Source organism: Citrus sinensis, chromosome 8 (assembly GCF_022201045.2).
Source record: "Citrus sinensis cultivar Valencia sweet orange chromosome 8, DVS_A1.0, whole genome shotgun sequence".
Taxonomy (NCBI): Eukaryota; Viridiplantae; Streptophyta; class Magnoliopsida; order Sapindales; family Rutaceae; genus Citrus; species Citrus sinensis.
This window is the reverse complement of record NC_068563.1, coordinates 30,411,792-30,432,226: the sequence shown is the minus strand read 5'-3', so window position 1 is coordinate 30,432,226 and position 20,435 is coordinate 30,411,792. Positions and strand designations below refer to the sequence as shown.

General features: G+C 37.1%; 5 protein-coding genes across 6 annotated transcripts; 2 read left to right on the top strand and 3 right to left on the bottom strand.

The window, feature by feature from the left end:
• The first annotated feature begins 2,334 nt into the window (after positions 1–2,334).
• Positions 2,335–4,959, top strand: LOC102625960 (beta-amyrin 28-monooxygenase-like). The gene is made up of 3 exons (XM_015533327.3): positions 2,335–3,430; positions 4,235–4,425; positions 4,513–4,959. Exons 1-3 carry the CDS (start codon positions 2,428–2,430, stop codon positions 4,804–4,806), a joined length of 1,488 nt encoding a protein of 495 aa, XP_015388813.2. The 5' UTR covers positions 2,335–2,427; the 3' UTR covers positions 4,807–4,959.
• Positions 4,960–6,174: 1,215 nt separating this feature from the next.
• Positions 6,175–8,356, bottom strand: LOC102618465 (polygalacturonase QRT3-like). Of its 2 annotated transcripts, none has more exons than XM_025101742.2 (3): positions 7,799–8,356; positions 7,469–7,717; positions 6,175–7,368 (listed from the first exon to the last, which is right to left on the bottom strand). In XM_025101742.2, exons 1-3 carry the CDS (start codon positions 7,964–7,966, stop codon positions 6,358–6,360), a joined length of 1,428 nt encoding a protein of 475 aa, XP_024957510.2. In that variant the 5' UTR covers positions 7,967–8,356; the 3' UTR covers positions 6,175–6,357. The 2 variants fall into 2 exon arrangements, with proteins under 2 accessions (XP_024957510.2, XP_006488601.2); XM_006488538.3 differs by having other exon boundaries at positions 7,469–7,714; positions 7,799–8,350.
• Positions 8,357–9,232: 876 nt separating this feature from the next.
• LOC102617903 (exocyst complex component EXO70B1-like) lies at positions 9,233–14,138 on the bottom strand. Its single transcript, XM_006488536.4, has 2 exons — positions 12,103–14,138; positions 9,233–9,512 (listed from the first exon to the last, which is right to left on the bottom strand). Exon 1 carries the CDS (start codon positions 13,954–13,956, stop codon positions 12,106–12,108), a length of 1,851 nt encoding a protein of 616 aa, XP_006488599.2. The 5' UTR covers positions 13,957–14,138; the 3' UTR covers positions 9,233–9,512; positions 12,103–12,105.
• LOC102618183 (GDSL esterase/lipase At1g06990-like) lies at positions 9,520–10,412 on the top strand. The gene has a single exon (XM_052432823.1). The coding sequence runs from the start codon at positions 9,720–9,722 to the stop codon at positions 10,410–10,412; it is 693 nt and encodes a 230-aa protein (XP_052288783.1). The 5' UTR covers positions 9,520–9,719.
• Positions 14,139–15,596: 1,458 nt separating the features above from the next.
• On the bottom strand, positions 15,597–20,435 carry LOC102617618 (sorting nexin 2B-like). Its single transcript, XM_006488535.4, has 5 exons — positions 19,096–20,435; positions 18,705–18,914; positions 18,153–18,413; positions 16,667–16,753; positions 15,597–15,898 (listed from the first exon to the last, which is right to left on the bottom strand). The coding sequence occupies exons 1-5, from the start codon at positions 20,155–20,157 to the stop codon at positions 15,818–15,820; spliced, it is 1,701 nt and encodes a 566-aa protein (XP_006488598.1). The 5' UTR covers positions 20,158–20,435; the 3' UTR covers positions 15,597–15,817.

Below are 20,435 nucleotides of genomic sequence, written 5' to 3'. Positions count from 1 at the left end.
GCAAATGGATATAGGTTTAATTTTAACGGTTGAGAGCAATAATTAATTGACAAATATTCACTCATCAACAATAAAATTATATATGAATCAATACCCAGCTAAAAAAATGTTCCCCATTACCACAAATTTTATCGTTTAGTGAGCATGAACTGTAGTAATTTAGTGAGCGTTTTGGGTCGGTAAGGATTGGAGTTGTTGAGCCGTATGCGAGCGGTGGTGAGATGGATGATGGGACGATGGTGTTTGATGAAATGTCTCGCAGAGACGTGATTGCTTGGAATTTGGTGATTCAAGGGTTTTGTAAACATGGGATGTTGAATAAGATGAGGCGGCTGTTGTTGCGGTGTTGCCTATCTGTGGTCGTTTGGGAGCTGTCTATATTGGGCAATGGATTCACTCCAATGCTGAATCAAATGGGCTTTATGGAAAGGTTGTGTCTGTGGGGAAGATTGGTGGAGTATTTTAATCAATTCGGAATTAAGGTAATACCCAGAAAAAAATGCCGTTTCTCGGAATGCTATCTACAAAAATAATTTGCAGGAAAAAAAATCAAAATTACAAAAAAAAAGGTTCAAAATTATCCCAAATCCGAACATGATCCAAATCCATTCTAATTTCGGATTTTATCAACAATTGATTCAATTCGTTTATAATTTGAACTCAATTCGATTGAACTCGAACAAAATTTTTTATTCATTTTAGATTACATTTGGATTGAATATGATTGAATTAAAAGTCCAAGTAACTTTTTTCCTAACCCGATTAATCTAAAATCTGATCATATTGATCCAAACCCAAATTCGCTCACACTAATAGTTATAAGATGATATTAAGTGTTAAATTTTATTTTGTGCCAATATTTATAGAACAATCATCAGATAACCCTCTTATATTTTGTACGTTCTATACCTAAATAATTACATAAAATAATTTCAAGGGTTAAAAGAGAAGAATATTGATTTATTATTTATCTTTTAATTTTTTTCCCTCTTCTTTGGAATGCACAACAATGTTGTGTTTGCACAAGATTATGCTGCTGAAGAAAATGAAAAAGAAATAGTTCTTTTCTTTCTAGGAAGTTATCAAAATTTTTTATTTACATTTTATTTTGGATATATATGCTATGTTTACGTACTGAAATCGAAGTAAGGGTTGTGGATTCCTTCAACTCTAGTGTAGAGTCCAACTCCTATGGGGGGAAGTGAGAGTGAGAATCAACTCCCACCTCTTCCTCTTTTACCCTTAATTATATTTAATAAAATAAAATAAAAAATATCATATTTATTTAAATAATATTATTATATTAAATAAAATAATAATATTAAACTTATTTTAATATAAATTTTATTATATTCATAAGGATCAATGATATTACTATAAACTATTTTTATTTAAAAAATTATTATTATTATATTTATTTAAAAATAACAGTACTATATTTATTTATTAATAATTAATAATAATAAATAGTTTATTCTAGGGAAATGTTAATTTTTTACTATATTATTAATAATAATGGTTCAATTGTATTGCTCTTATCAATAATTTTTAATTTACATAATTAAAATTTGTAAAAATTGTGATTTACATAATTAAGAATATTAATAATTATTATTAATTTACAAGTATAATAAAATAAATATTTATTTTCCAAATATCTTTTTTTATTAATTTTGTAATTAAAAACTACAATATTTGATATTAAGGTAAAATTATAATTTGAAACCATTTAATGTCAATCCAAGATAAAGTAAATGCATAAATTAGATTATGATTCCGATTTGATACTCTCATTCCAATATAAATAAATAATTTACTCATACTCGCCCTCTACACTTTCAATCTCAAAATTTTCACTTCTCAAAATTCCCACTATAATTTAAAATGTAAAAATACTACCATAGTTTCTGTTAGATTGTGCGTGCCTTCAATTTGGTGTTGGTCATTATATTGCTTATATGTTTTATTTATAACTTTACCCTTGATGCTTATCATCACCGGTCTTTATCATATTCATTTTATAGTTTTCTTAAAGTGTGTGTTTTTAATCTTTTTAACTTGTCCATTACTTCATTGATTAAAGTAAGGGATTAGCGGTGAACCGGCGACAAAACATGCGCCCATACTACAAACGAACGCTTTCTAAAAGAAAACAATGCACGATACACATTGCAACTGACTTTGACTTGAATATTCCAGTGCTTTTAGAGGTCAAAAAGAACCCTTTCGTATTGCTTTATCTTTATGAGAAGCACTTACCTTGATTTTTACCCTATAGAGGATTCATACAAGGTGTTACTAGGCAAGTTCACAAATAAATCAAGAAAAATTAAATTGAAAAGTGCCCGATCCCCTCTTCTCTATATATACAAGATCTCCTCGTCTAATATTTCTAAGCAAACGATCAACCAAACGAAAAAAGAAAACATGGAAGTCTTCTTCCTTTGTAGCCTCAGCCCACTCCTCTTGATCACCTTCTTCATTATTATTTGTGTCTCTTTAGCCACAATCTTCAACAGAAACAATAAACTATACAAATCCAATAATAGCAATAACAATCTCCCTCCGGGAAAGATGGGTTTGCCCTACATAGGGGAGAGCCTCGAATTTCTAAACAGTGGCAGGAAAGGTTTCCCCGAAAAGTTCATATACGATAGAATGGCCAAATACTCTTCTCAAGTGTTCAAGACGTCAATCCTAGGTGAACCCACTGTTGTTGTTTGTGGCGCGGCAGCCAACAAGTTCTTGTTCTCCAGTGAAAACAAGCTTGTCCAAGCATGGTGGCCAGACTCAGTAAACAAGATTTTCCCATCATCAACGCAAACATCTTCAAAAGAAGAAGCCAAGAAGATGAGAAAGTTGCTTCCGAACTTCCTCAAGCCGGAGGCCTTGATGAGATACGTTGGCATGATGGATTCCATCGCACAAAAACACTTTGAGTCTGGCTGGGAAGGCAAACAACAAGTAGCAGTCTTTGCCCTAGCCAAGAGATTCACCTTTTCGGTCGCTTGTAAAGTGTTTTTAAGCATAGAGGATTCGCAGCATGTTGCCAAGTTGGCTGTTCCTTTCGATGCTTTAGCTTCCGGAATCATATCTGTTCCAATAGATTTGCCTGGGACACCATTCAACCGAGCCATCAAGGCCTCAAAATTCATCAGAAAAGAGTTGATAGCTATCATCAAACAAAGAAAGACGGAACTTGCTGCCGCCGCTGCATCATCAACTACACCTGCTCATCATCATCATCAAGATATATTGTCACATATGCTGCTAGCAACCGATGAAAATGGACAGCACATGAGCGAGCTTGACGTAGCCGATAAGATACTTGGTTTGTTGATCGGTGGCCATGACACTGCCAGTGCTGCCATTACTTTCATTGTCAAGTACCTCGCCGAGCTTCCTCACATCTACAATCAAGTCTTAAATGGTAACTTTTTATCTCTTTCTTGATCATCTTTATCTTTCCATTTTTAAATAAATAAATGAAAATAGTGCAACAATCTCGACCGGCAAAATCGATTTTAATTTTAAACAAAAAAATTAGTTAATATTGGCATTTAAGTTCATGGCGCACCAGGTAGTTTAATTTGCCTTTTTTTTATAAAAAAAAAAAAAATTATGAATGAAGGAATGAGTACGTAGTTTATATCACTACTCTTATTTTATGGTTATTGTTTCTTCGAATCTCTTCCTTTTACGTCGAACAGGTGATCTTTAATTTGGGCACGTACAACACGTAATCATCATATTTTTAATTTCAAAATACTTGCAAATTTCCTTTGATCAGTTTCTTTTCTAGGACTTGTTTAATTAATTAATTAATTGATAACGTCCCTTTCTTCATTCATTTTGAGGAAACCGAAAATTGATATTTTTTATCGGCAAGTTTTCCTCTCATAATATATTTGTGATATATATAGCTCTCATTAATTATTTCCAAGACGGAAATAATTAAGAACCTTTTGTGTGTGGTAGGTGTGTCGTGTGTGTTGGTTCTTCACACTAGAAGTTCCAATTAGAAAGAATGAATATGAGTAAACAAAAATGAACTCATGAACATATGGCTGAACAGTTTTTTTTAGATTTTAATAAAGTCCAGTATATGAGCTCTCTCTCTCTCTCTCTCTCTCTATATATATATATAAATATGTCTTGGTAAATTTTTTAATTAATAATGTGAAATGAATGAATTATTAACTAATAAATAAAAATATGAATGAAAATGAAACAGAGCAAATGGAGATAGCGAAGAGGAAAGGGGAAGGAGAGAAGTTATTGAATTGGGAAGACATTCAGAAAATGAAATATTCATGGAACGTAGCATGTGAAGTGATGAGACTTGCTCCTCCACTTCAGGGTTCTTTCAGAGAAGCTCTTAATGATTTCGTGTTTTCTGGTTTCACAATCCCCAAAGGGTGGAAGGTCAGTTACTTAATTTATTCGTATGCATGTAATCAGCTTGTACGTAACATAACAAATATATATATATGTAATTTTGCATGTACGCAGTTGTACTGGAGTGTGAATTCAACACATAGGAACCCGGAATGTTTCGTGGAACCAGAGAAATTTGATCCGACAAGATTCCAAGGGAGGGGACCCGCACCATACACTTACGTCCCATTCGGAGGAGGGCCAAGAATGTGCCCTGGCAAAGAGTATGCTCGCCTCGAGATACTTGTCTTCATCCATAATATTGTCCGGAGATTCAGCTGGCTCCAAATTTTACCTCACGAGAAAATCATTGTGGATCCACTCCCTATGCCCGCTCATGGCCTCCCCGTTCGCCTCTTTCCTCGTTGATTCTATCCTATCTAACCCTATATGTGCTTCAAAACTTTGCCTTAATTTCCTCAACCGTATTCATTACAATTTGCTAGCTACTAGACTACTTCCTTAGAAAATGAACTTGTTGTGTTCTTTTAATTATCTTGTTATACATGCGTTCAATTCAAATACGATTAATTATTAAATCACCAAAAGTAAACAATATTTTATTTTATCAGATTGAGTCGAGTGCAAGTTTTATCAATAACTTGAGCAAGTTTATTCACTAAAACACGAATTCATAATTTCACGTGGCTTAGCGTTAGTCCAATAAATTTACAAGTGGATGAAGTTTAAAAGTTTTAAAATAACTGCCCAAATGTCCAATTGTATTGAATTGTGAACATTGATGACCCATATATGTGTGTGTGTGTGTAAAATTTCTTGCGTTGAAGCGATTAGGCAATAAAAAGGTCAGGATTCAATGATGGCGTTGAAGTAATAAGGGCACCGGTTTTGTTATCGTGTTGTTACCAGCGTAAACCCTCTGATACTTTTAAAATAACAACTAACTTGCGAAAGAGAGAGCTTTCGGTTTCTGTTTCAAGTGTCTTTAAAGAATGCTTTGCCTTAAGAATAAGGAGATCCTTCTAAATTCATATCGTGTTAGAATACTTTGAAGAGTTGGGTACGTATGCAAAATATTCATAGTTAAGATCAGAGAGTAGCATCTAAATTGTAGTCATATTAGGTTCTCTTAACTCGACAAAAGTGATTGGCAGAATAGGGTACAACTATATATATATATATATGTAAGTAATTTATCCGATTTTGTTGGATTCGTCTTTCTCTATTCTCCGTATGGTCACGTTTCAAGTGACAAGAGTACGAGACCAACCATGAATGTTAGTTTTAGCCTAAGAAAACTGGCACAAAAATTGACCAAACTACTTTTCCTTTTTTTCTTTTTTTTAATCATATGACAATTTAGGATATAACTAAAAAAATCCTCCAAAAAGCATCGACAAGTTCGGACTTCGGACATGTTTTTATATGACTATGATCACGTACGTACATACTTTTCAATTATTAATATATTTTGAACATATTTTACGATATTCAATTATATACTATGGGCTCCTTTGGGATTGATTGCTTTTAGGAGGCCTAAAAGTAATTTTTAAAATCTAAAAGTTAATTTTAGTATTTGGTGAAAAAAAAAAAATCAAAATCACTTATGCCAAAATCAGCCCCATGCCTCCTACAGATTGATTTTGAAAAGCATGAATGAGTAACTTTAAATTCTGATTTTGAGAATCAATTTTATCATTTAATACAATTCTATAAATATCCTTTAAATTACTACTTAAACCCAAAATTATCCTTATTCAAATTGGAAACAAAATAAATATTTTAATAATTTTTAAGTATACATATTAAGTATACTTCTCACAATAATTATTACATCGTATGTATATAATGATTCATCAAATTAAACAAGTAATTTATTTTTTCTGAATAAATAATAAAAAAGAAGGAAGCAAATGAAAGAAACCAAAATAAAAAAAAAAAAAGATAAAATTCCCCTCATATGTGTCCTCCAACCGTGGTTTGGTCGACGGATACATGCACGGTTGCCGACACTACGACGTCGGTTTGGACAGTCACGCGATTCCGGGACACACTTCTTAATATATGCCTGGGAAAGGAGGAAGCAGAACCCGCATGCAAAGCGTAGTGTACGTGTGGAATGAGATTAGGGAACAACAAGACCTTAGAAAAATCAAGGGTCCAAGTAGTGCCATTCTTCCAAAGGGACCCTCTCGCAACCGTTGACTTGACCACCATCCCCCGCACGTTATTTCGGTCAATCACCACTTGATCGACGGTCTTAAAAGGGGCATTGGATTGGTCCAACTTGACGATGGGGACCCCCGTGTAGTCACCCGCAAACATGTTGTCAACAATATTGACGCCACTGGCGACACCCTTGACAGACTTCAACAAAATGAAGGCATTGCCCAAGAAAAATGAGCCGGTGACGTGTAATTGCACGGGGTCCTCGGCGACAATTCCGGTGAAATCCAAGTAACAATTCACAACTCGGGTTTGGGTCAAGCCTGGTGCCCGGATGTAAATGCCGGTACCTCCCAAGGCAGTAGCCTTATTATAACAGTGTATTCCCGTCAGCATATTGGCCTGCCCCTGTACCATTACTCCAATTGATGCTGAAAATATAACAACATCAGTGACCGCGTTGTCGTTTCCCGTGATGTTTATTCCGATGCCGGAGAAATCCTTTTCCCGATCATCCCCGCCGATGTTGATGTGCTGGCCGATGAAGGAATTTCTTATGTACGTTTCGTGGCCATCTTGGATGGAAATGCCAGTGGTAGTGAAATGCGAAATGTAACAATTGTCCACTGTGGTTCTTATTGAATTTATAATGGCAATGCCGCCACCCCTAAAATTGGAGTCCAACATAAGCTCCTTCAAAGTAATGTATTCGTACAATGGCGATGATGATGACGATCTTAACTCTATGAGATGTCCGTTGCCCGAAAAATCATCCGATGCTCGGAGGGACCCACCGTGTATCTATGTATACATATATACATACACATACAAATTAATTAAATTAGTTAGGAATATATAATCTATATGTGCTTGTGTGTGGGAGCCGGGTGTTCGAACGTACCATGAAGTTACCGCCGCTAATATCCGATAGGCGTAACGGACGGCTGATCATGTAGGTGCCTCCGTCAAGGTGAACCTCGGAGCCTCCGAGGTTAGGAACGCCCTCATTCAGGTGACCGTCAACAGGAGATGTAAAAGCATCAACGATAGCTTGTTCAAGTGCGTCCGTGCTGTCCGATCTTCCTGTGGGATCAGCTCCATAATCAGTAACGTGATGGATGCGAGAGCGTCTTCCCGTCAACGCCGCCTGCTGCCTCTGCCTCGTTATACACACATACGCATGGAAAGGGTATTGAAACACTAATTAATTAAGTTAATTGTCAAAACTTACAAGGGCATTGATAGGGGGCACGCCATTGCTGCGGAGAAAATGTGAAGCTTTGATACTTAGATCACGGTTACCGGTACCATCAGGATATGGATATGAGCTCTCAGCATATTGAATGATCACTAGAATTACATGCAAAAACCCCAACAACAGCGCATTTCTGCCCACCATCGCTAGCTGGGCTACCAAATTAATTGTTTTGATCGACAGCTAGCTCGGTAGATCGATCGCCCAAGACAATTTTATTTATTTATTTATTAATTTTCAATTACTTTAGGTCATCGATCGCATGAGAATTGAGGTATGAGAGCGGGCGAAGTAGTAACGGAGAATATTAATAGTTTCGTAACAATCATCATGATAGCTTTGAATTTCTTGGCCGTAGTTAGGAAATTTTGAAATAGACGCACAACAATCAGCGAAAGTAGGAATTAAAAGTGAATTCGAAACCGTTACGTTTCCAATTAAGGAATTTTTTTCCTTAAGAGTAAAATTTATTGTGGGGGGTGGGGGGTAGAGAGAGAGAGTGATTGAAAAAGAACAGCAGGTTTGGCAATTCGATATTTGAAGCAACGTACTCGTGGGGCGGCCGGCACCTTAAAGTCCGAATATGGCTGCTATATATTATGCTGTAGTTCCTTGACTTTACGTACCATAATGTAATTGTAAAAATCCTTGCTTTTGCATCAACTGCATCGCATGAACCATCAAATATTAATTAATTTTCGTCATGAAACACGCACAAGTCACAACTATGATCTCATATTGACTGCTTGACTTGGACTTGCTTTGACCGTGATGAGTGTATTAGCTTATACGTGGTACTTGCTTGTCTATTACGTAAGTTGTACTTCCCCGCGAAGATGAACCAACTCCTTTTGAAACTTTAATTTCTTTTTTTTTGGGGGGGGGGGGGGGGGGGGGAAAAAGAACTCATTTTAATTAGTTTTGTAAAGAAATTTATTATATGTGCAATGAGTTTCTTCTGTGAAGTGGGTGATTAATTATACTAATGGCTAATTAATGGCTGGAAAGTTGAGAATTGAACCACATTTTTTCCAAGAGAAAATAAAGAAAAAAAATGCCTTTCATATATATTTCATTCTCTACCGGTAATTGATATGCTAATGCTGATGACCCAATAGTCAAGATATATATTATATTCCACGGGAACGCATCCACATGCATGTAAGTTGAAGGCATTATGCTTGACCTCGCCTTCTTGTTATCTCATATTTTTACCATACAAGTCACATTCCCATATTATTAGAGCCTAATCACATTCTCTGTATCTAATCTCATCACCAAAACCGAATCTTACTCAATTTGAAAAATATATATATATATATTAAGGGTCAATATATCTAATTATTCCCATTAATTAAGTACTAATCAAGTAATACTGGCAAGTTTGAGAATAATTGATGACAACAGTCATAATCTGTAAGTAACCATATTGGTGGAGAGTGAATAAATATGAATAGAAAGTAACGGCAGTGATGGCACAAACATTAACTAATAAGGAAACATCATCTTAGACATTAGACACGATTGCGTTCAATATTTTTATATATTTTTAGAAGCTGTGAAGATCAGAGCCAGGCAATAACAATAAGACTTGTTCTGTCACACACTCATGTATTCTATTTATGTTTACCGCATAGAGATATCCTTCTACTAAAACTGCCTCCCACTTACCAAAGTTTGTTTACATTCCCTGCAAGTAAAAGATTAGTCCTATCAGTATCTCCTTCAAATTCAAATCATTGCCACTCTGTTGGAATCTTTGTAATACAAGGAAATATCATTAAGGGGAGGTTTGGGGCTGTCCTAAATAAGACAACACAGATAAATTTTTCACATAATAAATACCAAACAAGCATCAACAAACCCTGCATAACAACCACAATTAGAGATTATAACAATGGCTATTGTACAACAACTCATAGTCATAGTATTAGAAATATGGACTATCATTTTCAATTTCAGCGCGAGCACTGCTGCTGCAGCCCAACCAAAAAAATATTCTGCCGTTCTTGTTTTCGGTGATTCAACAGCTGACACCGGTAACAACAACTTTGTCAATACACTTTTTACAGCCAACCATCTCCCATATGGTCAAGATTTACCAGGTCATGCTCCTACAGGGAGGTTTTCTAATGGAAAACTCATGCCCGACTTCATTGCCGGTTTTCTGGGAATCAAAGACACCATCCCCCCCTATCTGGATCCTAATCTCTCAAATGAAGATCTCCTCACCGGAGTTTGTTTTGCATCCGCTGGATCTGGATACGATGAACTAACAACTGCAGCAAGCGGTGTCATTCCAGTATCCAAACAACTAGAGTACTTCAAAGAATATATTGGGAAAATTAATGGACTAATTGGTGCAGATGCCGCTAAGAAGCTACTCAGTGAGGCTGTGGTCATTATAAGTGCAGGAACTAATGACATGACTTTTAATTACTATGATATACCCACCAGGAGGGCCCAGTTCAATATAAGTGAATACCAAGATTTTCTGCAGACAAAGCTCCACGACTATATTAAGGTAGGCATAAATCTGTCTGCTTGGTATCATGTCCAACAAATGGTTTATTTGGTTTCTAAATTTTGACTAGTTGATTTCACCTAAAAATGATCTGTTTTTGAAATGACAGCAACTGTACGATCTGGGATGCCGCCAGATGATTGTTGCTGGTCTCCCACCAATTGGCTGTCTACCAATTCAGATAACAGCCCGATTCAAAAATCCGCTTGATCGTAAGTGCTTGGATGAGCAGAACACAGATTCTCAATCTTACAATCAAAAGCTCATAAAGCTGTTGAATCAGTTACAGGCATCACTTCCCGGAACCAGACTTAATTATGCAGATGTCTATGAGCCCGTAATAGAAATGGTCAATAATGCACAAAAATACGGTAAGCTAAACCACCTAGATCGAGACGTTTCTTGGTTTCTTGGTTTCTATAAAATATCTTCATGCACTACTTGCATCACATGATAACAAACAGATTTACAATCAAGTCCTAGGAACCTCTTATATGCAGTCTCTCTTGTGTCCAAGCATGGATGTCTACATAGTATGAATCTGAAGCATTGTAATCTCCCTTGATGTCTACATTTTGTGTGTCTTAAGGTAGTGCAATTTACACTAACACGTCCAGCAACAGGTTTTACAGTAGTAAACAGAGGGTGCTGCGGGACCGGTTTTGTGGAAGTATCAATTTTATGTAATCCAACTACGCCAAAATGTGCATCAGATTCTCAGTTTCTATTTTGGGATTGCATCCATCCAAGTGAAGCAGCCTACCAGATTGCAGCCAAGTCCGTAGAAAGCAAGATCTCTCCCTAGACTTTGCTTCTAAATCGTTTGGTCAAAATGATAAAATCGCCAGATCTTCCAGCTAGTATAGGATCCTAAGAAATTGAAGCTTAATAGTTCTATCTTCAACTACGAAGTAATAAGAAACAGGCTGAATAAGAATTAATTTTAGAGCAATCGAACCCTTCCAAATATACCCACATTTTTTAAAATGCAGTTTCGGAGTTTTACAATATTGTAAACTGATTTTTCAACAACTTTCTACAATGTTGTAGAATCCCAAATCTGTATTTTAAAAAATGAGGACGCTTGCGCTTGAGAATGATTGATAATTTTACAATAAGGGATCCCTTCATAAAGGGTAAGGACCAAACTAGAAGACAAGAAAAATATACATTCATACATACATACAATACACACACACACACACATACGCACACACATATAGATATATATATTCCATATACCATATGACAAAACACATTGCATTGAAGTGTGTAAAACTACTCCGTGTGTGTGAGTATTTCCATAGTACTTCTGTCTAAATCAAATGCAACAATAAATCTTTACTAGGGTTACAAAAAAATTCTGGGAGAGAATGAATGACCAATGATAGCAGAATATCTAATAATTCTATGATTGTGACCAAGGGTCAAGAGAGTTCCGATATCCATAAACCAAGTATAACAAAGAAACACAATCCACCATGGAAGATTGGAAGGTTAAATTATTATAGTATAGTACTCTTTCAAAATGATGCAAAACTATTTGTCCTATAAATTACAAGAGTGTCTTATGTCCCTCTTCACGTACAAATAGAGGTTATAACAACAGCACTGAACAGATACAAACTCCTACTACATGGCCTCAAACTATTAGACTATAATCATACATCACAAGGGAAGAGAAAAAAAAAATACAAATAAGGAGATACTTAGCCAACTTACACTAGCTACAGTCTACATACATGGAGGATCTTACCTTTCACTTCTTGCCACCAGCCGAAGCACCAGTTCCCTGAAACAGCTCATCAATCTGAGCCTCAACATCCTCGACAGTGTACTTAATAAGTCTTTCTGGGTGCTTGCAGATATCGGGAGAATTTTGGAATTTCACAATGAAGTTTCCATAAGCTGGCAGCAGAAGTTTGGTAATAGCTATCTTTAATTCCTCTCTGAGTTGCTCATCAAAAACAACCCATGAAGACTGAGTTTTACATGTCTCATCAAAATATGAATAAAACAACTTGAGCTTCTCCTTCAAAGACCTTGCACCAGCAGCCCCACTGGGAGCAGAAGGGCTATTGTCAATCTTCAAAACCCCCAAAACCTTATTCCATGAACTCCTCTGATAATTAGAATGATATTGCCGAACTTTTGCATTGTGTTTCCTAATCCAATCATCACCCAAAAGCGAACCCAATTCATTATCATTCACTTTTTGAACAATGTACCTCCCATTATTCATCATAAAAACAGAGCACAAAGCAGGGTCCCTATAAATCTTAGACTTAACTTCCAAATTACTCTCCAATAACTCCATAATCCAAGCCATTTGAACAGATAATGAAGAAGATGAATCCTTCTCAAAAACTTGCTCAAGTGTCTGCGTAGACCGGCAGGCAGCACGCAAATAATTCATCACATAACGAGTAATGGGATGAAGGCCACCTCCAGGAACAGCAGCTTTAGCAGGATCCCGCCTTATCAGATTCTCTAACTCCATAAATATCCCTCTTATGGCCTCTCCCAGCCTTTTCCATATGGTCACGGCTTCATTTCTAAGCAACAAACAATACTGATCAGAAAACACAGCCTCGAATTCAGGCATCAAATCTCTCAACGTCTCAAAAACGTCAAGAACCTTGAACAATCTCTCAGGTGAGCGGCTCCCAATGGCGATTGCATCAGCAAAATTGAGTAACTGAATGGTGGAGCCGCGACAGACTTCCATAAAAGACAAGTCGGCGGCAGATGAAAACCCAAAGAAAACCCGATCACACAAGCGTCTCTCACTGGGGAACAAGATTCTCAAAGCAACATTGGTTGCCTTAACCCAACGGTCAATCTGTTCTTCAACTTCTTGCCAAGGCATTTTCTGAACTTCCTCAATGCTTAGCTTTTGTAAGCCGAGTCTAGACATGCTTTCTTCCAGGAACTCTCTTCGACAGCTACTGTACACGTGGGAGCATTCTTTTCCAAATCCAGCACTCACCATTCGTTTCGCCATTTCGTTCAAATCGTTAACGGTAACGGAAGGAAGGGCGTCGATTATGATGTCGTAATCGTTGACCGGCTGGGCCACGGGGATCTGGTTGGAGTCGGAATTGTCGGAGTCATCTTCATCTCCGTCGTCGTCGTCGTCAAAGGACAAGTTAGCAGTGGTAGAGTCACAGAGTTCAAAGGAGTCGCCGCCGCGTTCCATCAGGGATCTGAACTCTTCTTCGAGTCGGAACATGGACTGCTGAAGCAAGTCGTCGGCGCGTGCTAAACAGGCGTTGATGGACTTATCTCCAGCCATGGGACTCCAGTCTTTGATGGTTGAGATTAACTCGTCGACGGAGTCGAGGAAGGCGGAAGAGTCAGCGGAGTCGGCCCAGATCGGATTGTCGGAGGCCACGTATTGGGAGATCTGACGGTGGAGAGACTTGAGGCAGTGTTCGAGCGGGGCGCAGGGTCGAGGGTCGTCGTCGGTCATTTTCTCGCGAGAAAAACGCCCGTCGAAGTTTGAGAAAATTTGGAGAATATCGTCGGCCATTGTATCGTCATTGTGGCCCAGCGTTCTCGCTATGTGGCGCGCCACCGCAAGCAGCTTCTCTTCGCCGTTCTCGGCCATTTTTTGTTTAATTAAATTATTAAATTAGCAATTAGCGAAAAACCTAAAAAGAGTGATTGCTAGCTTTGCTTAGCTTCGAGATCGTTGCTGTTATTATTATTATTATTATTACTACTACTGCTAATATCGTAAGGGCTTTGATTTTTAAATTGAAACCAAAAGTCCGAAAGTGGAAGGCAGAAGGAAGACCGAAGGGGGGGGGGGGGGGGGGGGGGGGGGGGGGGGCCAAGGCCAAAGCAAAAGCAAAGGCAAACGCAAACAAAGAGTTGAAAGTGATGTGACGAACAGGTCCCCTTGGTGTCAGGAAAACGCGGTTTGGTGGTTGAATATCCAATTAGACTAGAGTGTGAAAGGGCGTTGAATATTCAATTCAAAAGTATTACAAATTCTAAAATTTTTTAAATTTTTAATTAATTTATAAAATAAAATTATTTATTTATTTATTTAAATGATATAATAAATTGTTAACTACTTCATAAATAACATATGATTTTTTACAATAAAATAAAAATTTAGTACTCATCCAATTAAACCGATACAATTTTTACTGATTGTATTAAATAATAAAATAAAATTTTAATATTATTAATTTGATATGTAGATTTATGTGGTAGAATTTAATAAAAATTAATCTAATCAATTATTTTTTTGTTTTAAAAAAATTACATATCATTTTTATATTTCACTTATTAAAAATTTTTAAATTTTTTTAATTTATATCATTTTTATATTTCACTTATTAAAAATTTTTAAATTTTTTTAATTTTATATAACTAAAATGAAAAAAAATACAACGACGTGCAGATAAGTAAAAAGAGAACTAGCGAAGAAGACAAAAGTAATTCAATTCTGATGCTGCGACCTTAAGAATCAATTAAAGAGTTCGATGGCTGGTAGACTTTTCTCTGGAAGCTGGCCCACACCAAACAATGAATACTATTGGCTACTAATGGATAAGGCTGACCGTGGACCAGCTTAGTTTTTAGTTTATTCAGGATTTGTCCGTCCCACTATCAGCCACAAAATTTTTCGTCCCCCCCCCCCCCCCCTTCCTTTCTTTTTTAATAATGTGTGTACTACTGTTGTTATTCAGTAGTTTTAGCCTTGGGTCGCCCCCGAAACTGAAGAACTACTACCATTCCAAGTTTTGGAAGAATATATATATTCGCAAATCAATTGAAAAACTATTTCTATTCTAAGAAAAATAAACAGATGGAGATAACAAAACTACCATTAATTCATTTCATGCTATGAGTGTGAGCGAGATTGAACACAATTGGGAAGTCTTTGTATACATACATACCCCTTTACCCTTTTGAAAAAAGAAAAAGGTACAATACATACACTAGTGGTACCGCTTTTGCTTGTGTTTGCTGCCTGCTTATGCCTAGAGCCTTCACAACATAACCAATCCAACATGTACTAAAGGTATCCACAGAAATACCTATCTAGGCATTCGTTAAAGGGTTAAAGCCTCCTTGCCTTTTAAAAGAAGCGAAGCTCTCATTGTCTCCAGTCGTGCCTGTTGGAACTTACATTTTCTTGCATAATCATCCCAAAATCAGCAATTCATGAAGTATGTGTGTATGTATGTTTATATATATATATATATATATATATTAGTCCCTCAAATATCAAACAAGAAAAAAAGAGCATTTTACAATTTCCAATTGCAAGTTTGAAAAAAAAAATTCTAACAGATACAACATCTTGAAAAGGTACTCCAAAATTACAGAGTGCTTCATTTTCCATCTTCATTATTATGAACGTAATGTAATGCTATCAACCTACTAGAGGACAACTACAAACTAGAGAGAGAATAAAAAGGCTCAAGGTTTGAATGTACACAATAACCACATGTTCAACTGTTCTCGTTTGCATATCCACTCGTCTCCTCTGCCACCTTTGCCCACACATTTGCAATTTTTTCAGCATATCCCACCTTTTCAGACAAAGAAGTAAACAAAAATAAGACGCAATGTTCCAAGAGAGTCAATGTATGTGAGAAACATTACAGGAATAGCTGACTCAGGATGCTTATCTTATTGAATTTATGAGTACATGTAGTGTTAAAAAATTATTTTTTGAAGATTCATGGGCTGCAGCAACAAAGTCAACTTTACAGAAAAGAAACTGCAAGCCTAAACCGTTTCCCTTGACTTCAGATCATATTTCAGAATGCAATACTCAAATTCTCCACTATATCCACATCTTAACATCTTGAAGAGTCAAGATGTTACAAAAGCCAAACCTAATATATCGGCATACATTTTATCAAATATATTGGAATTCTCATCTATTTGCATCCCTAAAACACCAAATGCATTGTCTTTAAAATGTCCATATGATGCAATCTTGTAACATTAACATTTGAAGGAAAGATGAGGGGGTAATTATTCAAAAAAGAAAAATGCTTAAATTGGCTGAAAGGTTTCTTAATACGGAATGAACCCAGTCAAGAAACAAAAAAGAAAAAGAGTTCTACATGCATAAGCTTTAAGGAAAGTGAATTGTGACTGGATAAGTTTTTAAATTGGCTAAAAGGTTTCTTAATTATTTCTTAATTAGCAGAGCATCAAACGTTTACAAAAGATCAACCGGACAAGATGGAGAAAGAAAAAAGGTTCCACATGCATAAGCTTTAATAATAGCAAGATGTAGCTGGCTGGGATCATACTATATGGGCAGGAACAAGAAAGACCAAACATACCTGATTAACCACAAACCCCTTCAACATGTTCAAGAAGTCAGCACGCCTTTCTTTGTCAAGCCTCTCAAGTTCAGTCCTATTATTCTCCTGTATTTGTATTGTTATTAGGCCATTTTTGAATAAATGGTGCAATAAATAACCTATAGAGATTGCATACTGCTCAATTATCCATCAAATAATCACATAACCAGTCAAAATGTAAAATCAGAAGAACAAAGGAGTTGATGAGACAAACAATGTGAAAAACAACACCAGAAAAGAAATAAATTTTATGGACAATAAGGATGTGAAAAGGCCTCATCATTGCACTACTTGCCCCTTTATTATTTTCCTCTTTATTCAAAAGATTGTTTGATCCAGGATGCCAAAAGGTCAATATTAATTAGTCATACTGACAAAAACCAAAGTAATAACCACAAGTTCAAACCCATTACCGAACCAGCAAATTTCTTTCAAACATAGTACGTACAAGTCAGACAGCACCAGCAACCCCCTATCCAGCCACCAAATCAGAACCTCCAACTCAAACCACGGTGCAATACAGATTTATACATAAGATAAATCTCATGAAACACAAAAACTTAAAGAGCCCAGGAAATCAGATGATGCTTACAAATTGCATCTTCCAAAGGTTGACGAACACTAAGTAAAAGCTTAATATATTTCATCGGATTTTAAAATTCCAGATTAGCAATGTATAGCAGGTCTTATCAGCAAAGTAGGAGCATAAATGAAGGACAAATGCCTCCCAAAACGACCACAATGATCAGATTGGATCATTCGCCCAAGTTAAAGGGAAACTGAGAAAGACTTCACTCTGGAGTTGGGAAGAATAAAGAAATGGAGTAAGCATCATTATATTGATAGTCAAGAAAACATTCACATAAAGAAGAAAATTTTATAAGAACAAACGAAGCCCCTGCTTAGTTGAAAAGAACTCAAAGGTGATCATGGTATATTAGTCCAATAAAAGCACATGGCTGGCAGGGGACACTCAGAATCATAGCAGCCAGTAAGTTTGTTAGGGAACACTCAGAATCATACAAGCCAATAAGTTCATGACGTATTAACGACGTCGTGGAATAGAGTAGTGTAGAATAATGGTGTTCACAAACTGATCACTAAACCAGTAAGGAAAAATTGGAACAACTTGAAGGCATGGTGAAGTCAACAAGCAATCGAAACAGATGTTTAACACGGCAAAAGAAGTTACATCATGAGCAGATTTAACAAGAGCTGCGCACCTATTAGAAGCTTAAGGGAAGAATGTATTCCTTTACCCTATATAATTCGTTGTGCTAAAAACTCTTTGCTTTCATCATGCAAAAGCCCAAACACTAACCCTCAATCCAACCATTCGCATTGTACAAACATTCAAAATCTAAAGAAAGTTGTTGGAATATGCTCCCAATAAAAGACAAAAACATTAAAAATGGATACTTAACTTCAGATACACGGAGAAAGGATTTTAAGAAAGCTATAATACCTTGATTCTCTCATATTCATTAATGGCAACACTTTTCGCATCCTCTGTAACTCTTATGGTTTCTTTTAACTCCTCAATCTTGCGAATCCTCGACTTGTCACCACCAAATATTTTTGATGATGCAGCCTCAAGTTTTTCAGCCCTCATCTGCAATGAAGATAATTCTGATAGAAGAGTCTGCACCGTCAATAGGGCACTTGAGCGATCTGTAAATGCACTTCGAACAGCTAACATAAGCCCAAGATATTCATGGAGAGTATCCTGCAACAAACACAAAATAAACGACAACTTAAACAACTCTTGACCTATTTCGGGAACATAAAGACCTTTAATTGAAACTATAGGATTTCATAATAATAAAACTATAAATAGCTCAGATGGTTCTATAATTGCAAGCAATGACAATAAATAGCAACTTCCCAGCAATTAGCAAACCTAACCTAAATTTTCATCTAAGACAAATCACTTTCCAACAATGAAGTTTATGGACAATTAAAGCTAATTTCTAAACTCAGAGTTTAAAAAACACATAGCTAAGGTGTAGCAATTTACCAAATGCTTAACAGTCTGTGCATTCAACTCCCGATAGAATCTGCTTGCCTTGACAGCAGCAGTTGCAACATTTTTCATATCAGCAGCCCGTGCTCTTTGAGAATTGTAAAGTGCCTCCTCATTCTCAAACTTTGTCAGTTTAATGAAGGCCAATCCTAATTCTCCCATTGTTTCTCCCATATCCTGCTGAGCTTTTACGAGTGCTTCAGCCTAAACATACCACAACACGAAAACAGCGCCCAATTAAATTATCAATCTGAACCAAGTATTGACTTGTATGAACAAGATACCTATTTCCATAACCATTCACATACATAAACAACAAAGAAATTAATATTTTATAAATTCCAAGCCCTCGATTCACATTTATGCTAATGAAATAAATAATTACTTGCTGAGAAGCATTGCTGAGCTGTAGCTCAAGATCACTCATCCTTTCTTTGTTCTCCAAAAACTCTTTATCTTCCTCAATCACAGGAGGCTTAGATCCGCCCCAATCATTAGAAACTGACTGCTTCAACTCCTTAAACAACCTCAACAAATCCCTTCCACCTTTGGCAGGCTGACCCACCTCTTGTGGGGCCACCAAGGCCGTGCTCTCTCCAAACAACTGCTTGGGCAGCTTCACCGCCCCATCAAGCATCCGGGAAGCCATGTCAGTACTCGTTGGCAATGGCAATTTCCCTTGCACCTGCAAAAAGAGCTTAAACTCATCGCTCTTTCTTATAACCAGATGTGCCGCAAGTCTCCTTAAATATTTTTCCAATGCCACTCGCCTTTGCTCAACAAATTCCTGCTTTTGCATCACTTGAGATTCGACAACATTCTTATCGGGCCTCGGCGGGATAAAAAAACCTCTGTAAGACTCGGCCAAACGATCGGCTAAGGTAACCACATCTCTAAACCGTCTGCGTACACTGAACTCAGATCCGTTAAATTCCGGTATGTTAGTTCGCGTGGTAATTAGATAGGTGACGTAAGTGTTGCCACCTGGCACCAGCGAATTCGACATTTCCTGCTCTTTCTGCGGATTCGACACGGTAATTTTGATGTAATCGGAGCTGGTGGAGGATACTGGGGACGTGGAGGAGTGCGGAGAATCGACGAACTGATTAGAGCTCTCAACGCCGTTGATTTCGTTGACCGCAGGGTTGGTTTCATCGAACGGCCTGAAGATGACGTCAGCGTAGGACGGAGGTTCGATGTACGACTGATTGTTGCCGTTGTTATCCGGCGCGTTAGGGTTTCTGAGGTCGCGGTACGGTGGGGGCGCGAGAAGGGGATCGGAGTCAGCGGGAGTCACGAGGATCGGCGGAGATAATGACGTGGCGCTACGATAATTCGAGAACGATTTGGAGCTAGAGTTGTCGTCGTCGAGAACGAGATTTTCCATTTCTTCTCGCGACGCATAGACATGAGCTTCTTCAAAAACCTGGTTGTCCGAGCCCATCATCTTGTTGAATCAATCTTAACGAAGCAAAATGAAAGCTACTTTCAATTAATAAAACCAGAAACAGTCTAACGAAATGAAAGAATTGCAAAGATTAAGAAAGACATGAGGGTTTGAGCAGTGATGCTTCAATCGCGGTGGTGGAAGTGGTGGCGGAAGACTAACGTGCGCCGGGGGCCTGATGATGGTAGCGATTATTATGTTGTTAGATAGATGCACGTGGCTTCGAAGAAACAATCTGTTGAGATAGATTAGGTGCATGCGAGTTCACCTGCTGTGCG